Source organism: Pleurodeles waltl, chromosome 6 (genome assembly GCF_031143425.1).
Source record: "Pleurodeles waltl isolate 20211129_DDA chromosome 6, aPleWal1.hap1.20221129, whole genome shotgun sequence".
Taxonomy (NCBI): Eukaryota; Metazoa; Chordata; class Amphibia; order Caudata; family Salamandridae; genus Pleurodeles; species Pleurodeles waltl.
The window spans coordinates 162,978,992-162,995,154 of NC_090445.1; the positions used below are offsets into that span (position 1 = coordinate 162,978,992).

At 42.7% G+C, this 16,163-nt stretch overlaps 1 protein-coding gene across 1 annotated transcript in view; it reads right to left on the reverse strand.

Annotated features, from left to right (window-relative positions):
• PSMC3IP (PSMC3 interacting protein) overlaps positions 1-16,163 on the reverse strand; it is a 38,327-nt gene that overhangs the window by 16,473 nt on the left and 5,691 nt on the right. Inside the window, exon 2 of the mRNA XM_069237714.1 lies at positions 1,151-1,251. Within this exon, the coding sequence (XP_069093815.1) occupies positions 1,151-1,251 (101 nt within the window). The remainder of the gene's footprint in view (positions 1-1,150; positions 1,252-16,163) is intronic.

Sequence of the window (16,163 nt, forward strand, 5' to 3'; positions counted from 1 at the left end):
CTGTCTTTACAAACTAAATTCACCTATGCGCCTGCCTCAGTGTACACTAGGCATGGTCTTCAGCTACTGTGAGTAATGTTTACTGCAGTGGCTTTTGGCGGCATCCATGCCCTGTATCACGGACTCCAGCACCCAATCTGCCTCGCCCGTGGCAGCACCCAGGAGTAACCCACTGTATACACTATTTACTTTTCTCCATACCACAAACACTTACTAGACCTGCGGCCAGTGTCCAATCTCTTATGTCTCCATACATGCAATCTGTGCGAACAAGACATTGTTGCAGCTCCAGTGCTCGTCACTGACCACCCTCGTGCGTTCTTTGGATGTCTATAATCACATGTTGTGGACTTACAGCTTCTATTTTTTTACAATGTTAAGATGTGCTTTCTTAAAGGCTTTGCTAAAAATGTAACAGAAATTCGGGTCATTTGTCCAACGATCTTCTATGCAATATGTTGCCGTTCCAGTCTTAAGTTTTGCACTTACAATATGTACTTCTTCATTACACTGTTTAAGAACACAGCTTCACTCGCCCAAACATATTCAGCCATTCCCAGCTTCCATATTGTTTTAACTCAAGAATCCAGCCTTTTTTTGGTGCTTTATCTGCAGCTTTGCCACAATCAACATTGCCTGCAAGTTAACAAAGTGTTTGAATCTGTTCATGATGTTAATGGTCAGTTATTGCAAGTGATGGCACGGTGGGAGTACTTAATGGTGCTATGAATAATTACCAGTAATTAGGAATATTTAAAGTACTTCCATTTAACATGTATTTTTCTTCATCAACTAGCCCTCATATGCCCTGATATGGTTCCAGCATTAAGCTGTGTTAAAGGCCCAGGTTGCATCTCACTACTGAGGCAAAAAAGGGTGAAACGATTCAGAATGGTTTGTGTTCTCATTCATCGGTATACTTTACTAGTCAACGTTGGATACATTTTTTCCATCAGGACCAAGAGTGATTTGCCTATGGTTGTTCCTCATCTATAAACACACCTTGAGCAAATAACCAATGAAATTAAATGCTGGCTTAAGGTAACTGTGGTTAAAGTCATGCAAAGATTTCCATCCATCGTATTTACCAAAGGGCTCACATAATTAAAAACCCAAGAGCAACGTATGAAAGCAACAGTCGAAGTCTTACAGTCTTTCCAAACCCATGTTCGCGTTGCAGATTCCCAAAAACATCTTGTGTGCTGTAAGGTCGGTTTTGGTCATTCAAATACTTCAGGATAACGGCAACAGCTGCATATAACAAAAATAAAAATAACCCAATACAAACAAATCATTACTAAATCTTGGTGAGATCATTTATTTCAGGTGTGTAACACTGATCTGCGCATCACAAATATACTTTCTTTTTTATATCAATTCTTTATTAAATGTAACACAGAAAGGCGAAAATAAGCATTAGTACAGTATATATGTATTACAGAAACCGAAAGTGTACAGATAGTATATAGTAATAATCATAAACGGATAAAAAGAAACTAAATAGAAATAAGTGAATGAGAGGCAAATTCTACATACTATTATTACAAATCCAGTTCAAAAGAACTAAAATGATGTAGATCATTCAGCTTACGTAGTATCTTCAGAAAATGTACTACTAAAAACATGCCTTAACTATAAATTAAAGGTGGGACCAGTATCGGATTTCCAAAAACGTAGTATATTTATTTTAGCCAAACTTAGAGCAGCAAAAACCACTTAAAGGTATGTGTAGAAATAGATTTCCGGTCTGATAGGTCACGTAATAATGATAAACGAGAAATAAAACCAATATTAACAAGTGAATATTTCTCTAAATAGCTTTCAAATTGTGACCAAAAAGAACACATTTTGGAACACTCCCATAATATATGCACTATATCATAACCATGATCCCAACATCTAATTAGGAGTAAGTTTGGTTGAGTGAAGTTTAGCAGGAGACCAGTGCCCTCGATGTAATATTTGAAAGTAGTTAAACTTCAGTCGGGAGTCTTGAAGACCTTGGTTTTCCAATGTCCTGGTCCATTCCTTATCTAAAATGGTCCTATTATTTTGGGAGGACCACCAGGATCTCTTGTTATTAGACGTTTCAGTAGAAAAGGAATATTCAATTAATATAGAATAAATGCCTGAGACTGTGCCTTTGAAATCTTTCCAGGCATGAATATATTTTGCAATTGGTGAATGAAGGAACAGTTCTTAAGATCTGACCAAAATAGAGTTGAGCATGGATATTAATTATGTAAAATGATCGACCTGTGACCCTGAGAGATTAAATTCCTCGTAGTGATGCAAAATATTTCAGATAATTTTGTTGTACTTCATATATGTCAGTTGAGATCTTTCCCCAAATATTTAATTTCAATATTATTTTGGAGGGTGGGAATGTAATCGTGCATCAGATTTTCTAATTTGATGTGCTTTTTGCCAGGCTAACTGAGATGATTGTATGATAGGGTTGGAGGATTTGGTAAAACAAGGATTTTAGTATAATGTACAGCAAGAGGAGTATTGGTTTTAAGTAATGATCGTTCTATTTTAACATAAAAGTGGAATATTCAGATATGTAGAAATCACATACATAGAATGAGCCAAATGTTGAGCTATCCAGTAACTTTCTAGATGGAGAAGGCGTAACCACCTTACAATAAGGATGAATGTAGCTTGGGGCCACTTAAACTAGGTCTATTATCGCCCCAAACAAAACGAGATATCATGGAGGACATGGTCTTTAAAAAAGTTAGCAGCGGCAGTTAATGATGTCATGCTGAATATATAGTTAAATTTAGCAATTGAATTTATTTTTAGGGCCAAACCTGCGAGTGCATGCGCTAGCGCATGCCTCTCGCTTGCAAGACTCTGCTGTGTTCAGTACAGGGCTTGGAGCCTGCCTGTCGCTCACCACTGGTTGGTTTACATGGCCCTCTTCTTTACAGCCTCGTAATTCATCAATTCACGCCTGGCTTCACTTCTGTTTCTCTGTGTGGACCTGGGATTAGGCACTAATTGAAGCAACTTAATTGGTGCCCGTATGCTGCTCCCAACTGGATCGAAGTACTATTTGTTGTTTTTAACTTAGAGTGCCCCGCAAACAGAATGCTTGTGACTAGGAAAAACATTCCCAGCAGGCACAAAATTGCAAAGTTTTATTTTTTAAATCTAACTTTATTTTATCTTGTCAAGGCGTATTTTCTCCGTTTCTTCTCATGTTTTCTTTTGGTTTTGCTTGTGGGCGCTGTTGTCAAAAGATGCCAATTAACTTGTTTGAAATATGTGAGATCCATTGCATTGCAAATGCTTGTTAGGATTTGGACTCTACCCCACAAAAATAGATCCAAAAGAGACCAATGTTGAAAATCTCTTGATTTGATCGATATTAGGATTTAGATTATCCATCATCATGTTTTTTAAAGCAGGATTAAGAAGGATCCCAAGAAATGTAAGTTTAAAGCTTTTTAATTTAAAAGGAAGGGCACCTATAGAAGCAATTGTGGTAGAGTGTTAATTGGTAAAGCTTCACATTTAGACCAATTCATTTTATAACCTGAGAATGTTGAGAAATTATTTAAAAGAGAAACTAAAAACATAGCTGATGATTCTGGGAGTGAAATAGTTAAAAGAATATTGTCTGCATAGTAAAAGGCTTGAATTTCACTGACAGGACAAGTAATACCTTTCATGTTTTAGTTTTGTCTTATTGCAATGGCTAACGGTTTGAGAGAAAGTAGAAATAATAATGAGATTATAGACATCCCTGTATGCCACGTTAAATATTGAAGTATGAAGAGGTAAAACCATTAGATGAAATGGCAGCAGTAGGAAAATAGTACATGCCCTTAGTCAGAGTGAGTCTTTTCCAAAACCCATACTTTCCATGCCATGGCACGAAACAGATATACCCATTCTACTCTATCAAAGGTTTTTTTTCTGCGTCCAAGGATAATAGAACATTCTCCCCTGTATTATGTAATTACCATAGTAAATGTAAAACAGTAAGAAGGTGGTCAGAGGAAGAGCGTCCTGAAACAAAACCTACTTGAGAAGGGTGAATGAGGGATGTAATAACCGAATTGAGTAGCTAAGATTTGTGCCAAAATGTTAACGTCAAATAAACAATCCACAATCTCACCCCTGATTACGAAGTTCGAGTTCTGGGATCGTTGCCTATTACGATATTAAAACACTGCATTCCTCTAATGGCCCCGATTCATGAGGGAGATAAACTTGAGTATAAATCCAGCTCTGTAGGGAAATCAGAGCCGATGCTCTTTTGAGATGAGGCAAGCATGAGCGCTATACATATTCCTCGGTTCAACTCCATGAGCCGCCATTTTATGCAAAGTCCAGGTCTGAGTTCCGGTTATTTGCCAGAGTCTACCTTCTCTAGTTTATCCAGCGCAATTAAAAATCACAATAACTGTGGCAATTGATGAAGAGTCTGATTATTTCATATGCATTAATATGGGAGAGTGGGTCATTAGTTGTGTGGCCTGCACAAGTAATAGGTCCACACTCAACTACCACTGGGAACCAAACACCCCATTGTAGCGCTCGACTCTCAAAGGATAGTGCTGCAGAGCAGTCCAAGGTTACTCAGGGGCGGTGGTGTGGGCTAGTAATCCCCATTCACAAGTACACAAGAATAACACTCAAATGATTGCCCCGTCTGGGCTTTTTACTTGTGATAAAGTAAAAGTACATTTATCTCACACACACACACACACACACACCCAATACAAAGCAACAATTTACAAATATACACAAGTTGATGGAATTACTTTCGGATGACATTGCATAATCATTCTGGTCTCTCCCAGAGAGATATAAACAAACAACCTACATGGCAGAACAGTCACTTGTAGTCTAATGCAACATTTGACTGTAACTTGGGAGTGAGAGCACCTGATACTGGCAATTAAGTACATCTACTTTGATCACTGGTGGCTGTCAGACTCATTACTCAAATAAGCATCAATAAGGAACATATCTAAGCAGGCTGGAGTGGTTGGTGTTGCTAGGATCACTGTCAGCATGATCTACGCAGGCTACCCACACCCCTAAAGGGTGTGGGCCAAGGTTCATCATAACCTACTCTGAAATACTAAACATAAAAATGGTGCACATTTGACAGAATCCCTAAAGGACATCACTTGGTTGTTAATCAAAATGTTATACCATCTTTCACCCCAAGAGGGTGTCTTCACATTTTAAAAACACATTTAGCATAACATGCTACCATTTTAGCTATAGTCCCTACGTGACTTCATTATTGTAAAAACTCCTGTAATTACACCCTTCCACCCCAGAGGGTGTTCACCATTATAACAATCCTGTTGCTATCATCATTCAGGCCACAAGGACTGCAGCCTAGAGGGCGCAGTTCCACCACCCTAAACAAACTTTCCAGCTGGGACTTGGTTAAAAACATGTTGGAACTGTTGTGGGGGTTAACCTAGGGTGTGGACACAAAACTTTCTGTTGGGGAAGCTGCGCTGCTCCTGCAGCTCCTGCTATCCATTGGAGGTGACCCCCATTTTCCTGGGGCCACCACAAGCTGACAAAAAGCACTTTTTGTAGGTAAACACGTTGTGCCTCGTAAGGCATTATGGGGCGCTCCCTGTGGAGCATGCATATTTAATTAGCAGCTCTCCTGCTGAGCCGGGGAGAGTCGCTTTGCTTTTATTTTCCACCTGGACACCCCATGTAGGGCTGCCACATTGGAGAGCAGCTCAAGGAGCCCATCCCTGGCTGTCCTCCCCAGGCGTGCAGCACTTAGATGCTACCACAGGAGCAGGCAGCCTCCGTTCGGTCTGCCTGTTCCTGTAGGCAGACGTGTGCAGTGGCCCTGCCCTCCTCACTCCCACTGGACACAGGCACTTGAAGGTGGGAGGAGGGGCCACATACCCGGGAAGGGCGGCAGCACGCCCCCCCCACCCATCGTTTTGCTGCTCTGTGGGGCCAGGGATGGATCCTGGGCCCCCTCCTTTGCCGGGGCCTTCACAGGGAGCAAGACTGTACTCCCCAGCTTTACAATGGCCGCCGGCCCCGCTCACAGCCAGGGGCCATCTTTGCAGGGGATGCAAAGGTGTCCCCTGGCTGATCTTCTTTGCAGGGCCCCAGTGTCCCTCTTCCAGCTTCACAGGGAGTGCTGTCAGCTTTGCTTCAGGAGCTGCAGTCTCGCCCTCATCTTCACAGGGAACACAACAGCACTCACTGACTTTGCTTTGGCCGCACAAGGTCCCGGGTCCCTTCACTATTGTGGCAAGGGATGCACAACAGTACCCCTCCCCCGTCTCTTTGACCAGCAGCCAAGCCACATCGGGCCCCGGGATGGGGTCCAAGGCATTTCCCTCTGCAACAGGAGGAATGCAACGGCACTCCCCTTTTTCTTGGGGGCAGCCCCTGGGCCCTGCCTCACTGGAGCACAGAGCAGCGGTGGAGCCCTACATGCTTCACTGTTCACTCCAGAAATGTCACAGACCTTCTGACAGCCATAACTCTAGCCTCTGTGTGCCATTTTGGACACTCTTTGTGTCACGTTGCTCCTAGTGGCAAGTCTTTGCCACCAGGAGCACTTTCTCCAGGCCTCCTGGCCTCAAAGACCTACCTCCCCTCACCCTCCAACTGGGTTAGGGAGCCAGTCCCACTGACTTCCTGTACCATCCTTTCATTTGGGTGCCTTCTTTTCTTCTGGGCAGCGCGCCCTCCTTGCACCAGATCCCAGTCTTTCCCTCAACTGATCGTCAGTGGGTGTAAGGAGGCCAGCTTACCTGGCCCTGGCATGCACTTCTCTGGGTCTGAAGTAATTCAGGGGCAGAGTCACTGCCCAAGTGGGCAGTCAGGGGGTTCTTCCTTCCAGTTGTCCATGACGCCTGTCAAGTCCCAGTGTCCACCAGAGAAGCAAAGCCAATAGAATGAGCCTTCTCCTGTGCAGGACCTTTTAAGTGGGGGCAGAAGTGTCCAGCAGGCCTGCACCTCTGGCCTATCCAGATGTGCCACATCACTTAGCTGCCCCTGTGCCAACCTTACTGCACAGTTTTCTGGGATAGCTTAAAATGGTGTTGTCCAGGAGTTAGTTGCCATATGCACTCTGAGAGACTCAGCCCATCTTTCCTGTCATTCCATCCAGGGCCTCTCAGGCCTGGAATGACAGCCGGCTGATTGATCCAAGACCCAGCTCAGGCAGCTGGACAGAGCAGTAATTAGCCCTAAACCTGAACCGAGTCAGAGAAAGATGACTTTCCTAAATGACCCATAAACTGTACAAATATGCTTTTGTAACCTATTGCATTATTATTTTCATACAGGGAGCAGTGTACACTGGTGCGACTCGGGAGTGTGTAGACCCTAGGGCAGCCTTTCCTATTTGCCTATAATGATGTGTCACCACAGTGAAAACAGTAAAGCACACTGATTATCCCTCACATGTGCACACCTATCTCATAAGACCTACTCCAGGTCATCACCCACTCTGCATGGTCCCTTCTGCGCCAGGCTACCCAAGCACAGTTCTAGGGATGTGCACAATAAGGAAACCTCCCTCCGCAGCCCTCACATGGGTACACACCCATGATCACATGTAACCAGCCCTGGGCCTCCTAGCACTGCTGCCTCACAGCAGCCTTTGCTTAACAAGGCGGCACGGGAGTAAACATGCACAGTCCATTTTACCATAAGTTTACTGTGGGTGAGGCCCAAACTATGAGGCTCCCTCACAGTAAAAGGTAAAAAACCAGGTGATCCAAAAGCAAAAAAAATCAGGCCTGACCAGAGTCAAAAGTTCTCTCACAGTTAGCAAAATAGTCAAAAGAGACCTGATTTTGTATAATACTAGTACTCTACCTTGCAAGGAAAGGACGAGTCATTGACCATCGTGTGACGTTCTCGTCGCTTTAGTGCAAGACTGCGCTTAAAGGCCAACCCCACCAAGAAAGTAAAAAAAATATATATATACATTTTCAAACTTTTATATTTCAAAAACAAAAAGATGACTCCACATCTTTCACATTTTATCCTCCAACTTAACATTTTAAATACGGAATGCCTTTAACAAACTGCATAATGTTTATGTATCCCTGATTTTTTAGATCTACCAGCCATTTTACCTGCTAAATTCGCCGTTTGTTTATCCACTCAGAACTGACACCAGTCAGTACAACTGCTATCTTGCTGATATGTACGGCATCCCAGGTGGCAGTGTTTAACACCTCTAGCTGTCAAATCAATAAAAAAATATTGGCCCCTCTTACCAAAGTTGTTCTTCAGTTTTTTCTGGTTTTATACTTGGGGGAAAAAAAAAAACTCCATCTGATCCCTTCCATATCATCGTACGCATTTCAGCAGAAAAAAAAAAAGTTTTTTTCCCCTGCCGATATATGTTTGTTAGAAAAAAAATGGATTTATACAGGACTACTGTCTTTTTTCAGTACTTTCCTTGCTTGTTTTTTTTCCTCGCCAGCCTGAGCGAGCGTCCTTCCGTTTCAGATATGATAATAGTCCACGGTCCACACCGAATTACTGCACTGGCTAATGGCCAACACACCATGCTAGCCTTTTAAAGTACGCAAGCCCCTGGCATGCAATCAAAAACATTTGTACACACAACATGCGTTACACTTTCGAAACGTCACACCAAAATTAATTCAAGAAACTTGTTAAAAGTTAAAATTCAGCGTACTTGCAGTATGTCAGAAACGGATTAGGCGGCTCTGTTTTAAGGGGTTTTTATTCCAAACACAATGAAACACTGCCACCGAGTGCCATCAAAAGAAAACAGCGTTTGACCCACTTTAATAGGTGGTGTCAATTTTCAAAGGAGTGAGATGGGAGGATGAAAACCCCATAATAGATTTAAAAAAGGAACGGGGAGTCTCCAAATAAGCAGGAAACAGACTCAAAGACGACTCATTACGAAGTGGCCAATAATTACCGATATCGGAATTCTGAGTTTATTACAGAAAAAAAAAATCAACCCATAAAAAAGCATCCCAGTTAAGCTGAAGAAGGTTAAACATACCTACATTTAAAAATGTAAAGGGAGAAAAGGCCCGAAGAACACCGGGACAGCAGCGAGCATCAAAATCCACCCGTTCTACCCCATTTTAGGGTAAAGCTAGTAATCCCACAACCATAAATAACGTGCCCAACAGCATTGTTACTTTTCTGGTGCAATAAATATAGCACCCAACACCGGGCTACTCGTAATGAGGGACTATGCCAAGAGTTTCCAGCTCGCCTCCTTTTTGCCATGTGATATCATCTGTTGAGCAAGTGAAGGGAGCCAATAATGACCACAGTTGTGACAACTCACGCACTGACACCAATTCAGGTATCCCTCAGAATAAGGAGCACATTGAAATAGGTTTCAGACAACTATGGCAAGGACAATTTCTGCACAAATTACTGAAAGTGCGTTCCGTCAGTAACTCAAAGATGACATTAAAAAAATCTAGTATTGCACGTACAATACTTTTTTATTTCACTTAGTTAGGTTAAGCAAGGTTTGATTTATTCACCGAAATGGTTTACCTTCCATTGGCGTTTTGGGACGAGAGTTTAGTCCTAATCGGTACCAACAAGTACAATAAAATAGTGAAACTAAATGATGCACTGCTAAATACACTTAGACAAAAATTATTAAAGTTGTACTTTTAATGTAATGCAAATAAGAATGCAGGGTAGAATGTAAGATATAATTTACTGGAATATCACAGGCATGCTCTCTCACTGGCTGGGTTCGAATACAGCTCAAGCCACCATCAAGCAACAAAGTGGGGAATTTAACAAGAAATATGAACCACTCCACCCATCGACATCCTTACACAAACACTACAACTAAATAAAGGAAACAACTTACCCATGTGAGATTTACAAAACACATGCGGTGCAACAGCAGAGTTTGAAGACATCTCAACATCTCACATGTGACCTTTCAAAATACAGAAATCACTCCCGCTGACGTTTCACTGCTCCAGTTACAACCTCACAATCTGAAAGTCACAGCATCCCTGTGACCAAGATCCAAGCCTCTAACCACACTAGAACCTGGGTCTTCTCATAGGGCAAACCCCTCTCATCATCCCAGTGCTTTCCAATGGAAACCACAGCATTCCTCAAAATTTCAAGGTCAGGATACAGTCTAGAAATAGAAAGATGATGGTTTGGAAATTCAAAACCACAGTCTTTCCCTCTGTGCACAAACTTGTGGGCGTGTGACCTCCTAAATTAGGCCAAGGTGACACGTAATAGGGTAGTGACATCTACTACCCTCAGAGGTCGACTCAAATCTTTAGGCTCAGGCAGGAGTAATAAGATCATCAAATCAAACAATGAGAACTAATAGCCATAAACAAAAACAATATTCAATAAGGAGTCAATAATTTACATTCACCATGACCTATGTGGTCATGAATCAGCACACCAATTTAAAAGAGCTTAAACATTTACTGCCCTTATATTAACAATGCTAAGGTTACCTAAATTATAAGCAAAACCAAATGATAGCAATACAGAAACAAGACAAGCTGTCCAAAGTGTCTGAAGAATCTTAGTCTATTAAGTGCAATCACCATGAAAGGCTCCAAATGAATTACACAGAATAACAGTATTATTTGAAAAATAGAAATAGATTTCATTAGTTCTGCAATTGAATCAATCATAATCAATTAATAAACACAAATGAATTGTTGGACCAGACATCCTAACTATCAAATTCTAATTCAAAAAGCATGTGTGGGGCTGGGCTTTGTCACATGCAAAAATTAAAAATAAGACAAAAATATATTTGGAAAAACATCTAGCTACGGTGCTAACAAAAATGTGGTTGGATTTTTAAGGGGAAAACCTGCGAAGAAAAAACAAATGCACATTGGTTATACCTCTCCTAAATGAGACAGCAGCTAGCAGTGTCTATCAGCTGAGCACATGAACAGCAGGCCTTCAGCAGTCAGCATCAGGAAAAGGCAACAGTTCAGTAATGTTGGGCCTACTCTATTTGTACTGTTAAAACCATAAGCTAGACAAGAGCTGAAACTGAACGGAATCTGACATCACCTACATTTTATTTTTTCTAAATGAAAGTCCCAAACATCACTAGCTAGGCTTCTTTTGAACAAGACTACATTTTAAACATGCACATTTTCAATTTCTAGTAAGAGTTTCTCTATTTAGGCCTTTTATGACACGTTAATTGTAATGTTTTGGTTACTCATATTTTATTAATAATGTTTGCTCTCTAACAACCTTAGCAACGCACATCACCTTAATAGATTAGTAATTCAGTATTCTTCTGCCACAGGTCCGCAAAAACACCAGCATTCTAGAGAAGGTGGATACTTTACACTTTGCCTTCTTTTCCTTTGCTTTGCAAAAACTCTTTGTCTTTCACCTAAACATCATGTAATCCCAAAACAGGCACAAAAACTGCTTTGAGAGCTTAACTCATTAACACCGCCTTCAACAGCCTCGATTTGTTGGAATAAAATGGGTTCCACAAAAAGGTTAAAAAAAAAACAGAAAAAAAAAAAAAACCTTCGAACTCACATGAAACAACTTTTTTAGACTACTTGATATCTAGCTTTAAAACCAGCGGAACAAACAGAATAACTGTTCATCGTCGACATACTGCCATCATACACCTCCTGGTGCTGTCCATCAAATACAATGCATCTCAGCTACCGATGTGCCAGTACCCATCAAAAGGGCAAGCGTGCTCTGTCCAACACCACTACACCAGTCGTCGCGCTGTGCCATTAAAATGTTAAACAGCGGGATGGAGGGAGAAAATATTAGAGCCATTCAGAAAAGTGAAAATCCTCCTTATTAAAAACACAACGGCCTTCTGGGAAGTGTAGAAACTGCCAGAGAAGAAATAGCAGCCATGCCTAAAAGTGCAGGTAAGGTGCACTACGAATAATACAAGGAGTGCCTATACACTAGGCTGCGTCTTCCTCTGCCAGGTTTATACATTTACTAACTACCGGACAGTCGGCGTTCCGATCGCTCTTTGGAAGCCAACGCTAGGTGCCCTTGGGTAAGGCATCAAGGACAGCATAGACTTCATTCCGTTTGCGCAGCTCCTTGTGCACCTCTAAGCGCTAGGTGTTAATGCTGGAAAGGCACGTAAGTAAGTGTCACATATAGCATGACAAAGCCGAGAGGTAGGAAATTTAAAATCCGATATAAAAATCATATTCAGACGTCAACTTCACAAAATACAAGCGATTGGGATTTAAGGGACATTAAATTATATTTTTTAAAAAGGGATGTACACAGAAAATGAATGACTGCAGCCTGGCTCGTTACACCAACATAAGTAAGGCTAACATCTACTCTTCACGTACCCCCACAGCATGTGATAGCACTATGACACGTCACAAATGCATTGCCTTTAAATCAAATGACAAAAAAAACGAAGTACACAAAGAAAACATCCATTCTGTTGTGTGCTAGGAAGCAGAAACCAGGTTCTTTGAAAGAGGTTGAGTAGAATACATCTGCAGAAGGCAAGACAAGAAGGGAAATGTACAGAATCGGTCAATTACAGATGTTACAATCTAGTTTAGAGGGATAGAACGAGTGTGCTTCACATAGGTCAACACTCCCAGAAAAATGCATAAAGAACTCAGCGAACTGTGATATGCAATACTTCCCAGTACAGAAATAGCCACAGTACGGTGTGTCATTCTCTGAAATGCAGCAAAGATTGGACACCTGGCCAACGTTACCGATACTGAACATACTGAGCATGGAATTACGAAAACTATTAAGTGTGGCGAGGACTTTATTACGTTTTATTCAAGAACCTGAGCTTCCTTGTATATTTTAGCGTGTCTGCTAAATTGGTTCAAACACTGAATAAGGGTTACACTGGTTGCGTTGCATCTCATGCCTTGTGAAAAGCACGATACTCCGATGTAAGCATATGCATATATGCAAGTCATAAGGAATAACTTACCTGGCAAGCAGGCACAATATAAATACACACTCGCCAGACACGGGGTGTGCAATGGAGTAATAAAAGAGAAAGATTTCCGTAATTAGATTTTTTGGGAGCTTTCCAAATCATCTTTGGCATTTTAACAGAATTTGTGTACACACTGACATGTAAAAACCTCTGCAGAAGGTGATCCACTCTCTACTGGGCTGGGGTAATCATTAGTGTCCAAAAGACTTAAGGGTTCATTTGAACATTCCCCTTTGCTGAAGCTCCCTCACTGCAGGGGATTCCAATGGTGAGTTACCAGCCTGCACCCACAAAGGCTGCTTGTTAAGGAACTTCCTTTTCATTTTAGGCCTTGCCTGAGACAGCGCATGTGCAGTCGCTTGCAAGGCATTTTGTTTACTTGCAAGGGGGTTGGAGCCTGCCCACTGCTTACCATGGGTTGGCTTCATCGTCAATCTCCTTAACTTGCTTCTCTTTGGTAAGCCAATACCAGCTTTACTTTCTCTTCTTGTGCCCTTACTCTGCTCATTTTTAGTCGCTACTTTATTCCTACTAGAGTGCCCCTTTTTACGCTGACTCACTCATGTACTCCCCTCCATATTACACCAGCCCCTACTCCTCTGCCCATGTGCTTGCCCCCAGTCACTTACACCGTTGTCTGCTTGATTGTACCCAGCACCTAATTCCTGCCTTTGTCCATCTGCTTGTTCTTACCTCCTCCCTTGTCATCAATATGCTCCCTGCATCTTGCGCCCTTTGTTGTCCCATCCCGCCTCCCTTCCCTCCATCTTGCATCCCACAGTAAACAACACACGCATCCCTCCATGTTGCTTCCATCAACTATATATTCACACACACACACACACACACACACACACACACACACACACACACACACACACACACACACACACACACACACACACACACACACACACACACACACACACACACACACACACACACACACACACACACACACACACACACACACACACACACACACACACACACACACACACACACACACACACACACACACACACACACACACACACACACACACACACACACACACACACACACACACACACACACACACACACACACACACAGGTTTAAATGGGCCAGGACTGTCCGGTACAGAGAGTACTGGCACTTCTCTATTTTTAGAAGGAGAGTACCTGCACTTCTCAAGAAAAACATAATACTTTTATTTGGAGAGGACCGGCACTTCTCAGAAATAAGCAGGTACTCAGTTGCCGGGCTGGGGAGAGCCTGTGTAGGCTCTACCCAGGCTGGTAACTCTGTTGCCGGGCTGGAGAGACCCTTTTGCGCATGTGTGTTTGATACATGCGCAATGAGGGGGGAGTGCTGAGCACTCTCCCCTCATTTCTCGTCACCCCCATGGCCCCACCACTTTCCCCCAAAAACAATGACAATTTATTTAATTTGGGGGGAAATGGTTTGCAACTGCCGCTGCTGACCATAGGAGTGGGGGGTGGCGGAGGTAACGCTCCTCCGCCCGTATGAAATAGCTGCCCCGACTTTGAAATGCGAAAAAAAAAAAAAATGAAGAGTTAACTTAATCGTTATGGTAACTTAATTTTCTTCCATTTAAAAACAATGAGAAACATCATTTTGTTCTAACACACTCCAATATTGAGTTGACAAGGACCCGTTTAAGAGTTAAATACTTCAGTTCTTCACCTCTGTGCCCCAACCCCAGCCTGGATCATAAATATGACTGAGCACTGTTCATTATTAGGCCCTCTTTCAGATCCTGCTAGGACCCCATGCCAGCTTCCCCATGACGGGTTTCCTGTTCAGTTCCGCATGCAGTCGTGCCTTCCTGCTGCTCTGCTTCAACCCTTTCTCTGCTCGCTTCTGCTTTTCCTTGCTCTGCTCTATTTTTGCCTCTTTACTGCCCATTCTCTGCTTTTTCTCACTCTGCTCTCTACTTTTTGCATCTGCTGCACGTTTACTCCAATTTCCTGCTTTGACTCACTCTGCTCACTCTATCTTTCTGCCTTTTTGCTGCCCGTCTTTCACATCTTCCTGTTCATTTCTTGCTATTGTGCCTCTTTCCACTCCTGCACACACTGCCTCACTTCCTGCCCTTTCCCTCATTTTGCCACCCAGTGCCCCCTCCTTCCCCTTTTCAAGCCTGCCTTCCCTGCCTCGCTTCCCACCCTTTCTCCCACCTGCCACCCAGCATCCCCCCTCCCCCAGGACTGAGGCCACAGCACAAGCCCATTCACAGTTGGATTGTGCCCAGTGCCAGGAAGTCTGGCCATAAGCCCACCCACTGTTACACCGCTGAAGAGCTCCAGGCATTGGACTCCAGATGCCGCAACAGCAACTGCTGCATCTCAGCTCACCCCCAGCCCCCCCCCCCCCAAGCTACCTAAGGACACTTCACCTGCAGTCTCTCCAGTGCCACCTCGAACCCTGGCATAGCCACCGCCCCATCCAACGGCTACAAGAGGATACACTCAAACTGCACCAACAGACACGGCGGAGGCATTGATGCGCCACCAACAACAACCCCTCTCTTTTCATGAAACACCTCAACTTCCAGCTAGAAACTGACACCAAGGCAACTATAGGGGTACCCTTGTATGCAGACTCCTCAGGGATGTGGAATTCCTATTGCCCGGGTATTTATGGTTCATTATTTGAAAGCCTTCATTATTAGGGTGAGTGCTGTAAATAAATGTTTTAAGGTCACACTTCACTACTGACGTTGGTTCCAGTACAAAAAATAAAAAACGTGTACACACATGTTTGAAAAGTTTAGGCTAAGAGGCTAAGTATAATGCTCCCAGAATGCTCTCTGATTATATGCAAATGAAGTGTCATTTAGTAAAATGTGTTGATGCATGCTAGTATTTCCCAAAAATATTTCTAATGGAAAATCAGTGTAACCATTTTCAACACGATTATGGGAAGCATGAAAATAAACAAACACTGACAAAGCCAACTGATCTGACATATTTTTATAAGTCTTTTAGTTTCATCAATGCGTGTCTTGTTTTGACATGGCTTTTGTAACACTTTATTGTTGTGGGAGCTACCAGGCCCTCAACATTGTAACAAACATTGGCAAAACCCCCCAAAAAAGTTTTTGAACTCTTAAAGCACACGTTGCCACCAGCGGCATAACAAAGGCCCCGCAGCCGCCCTCCAGAGAGCCCCTTCAGCACAGCACCTGCCCTGA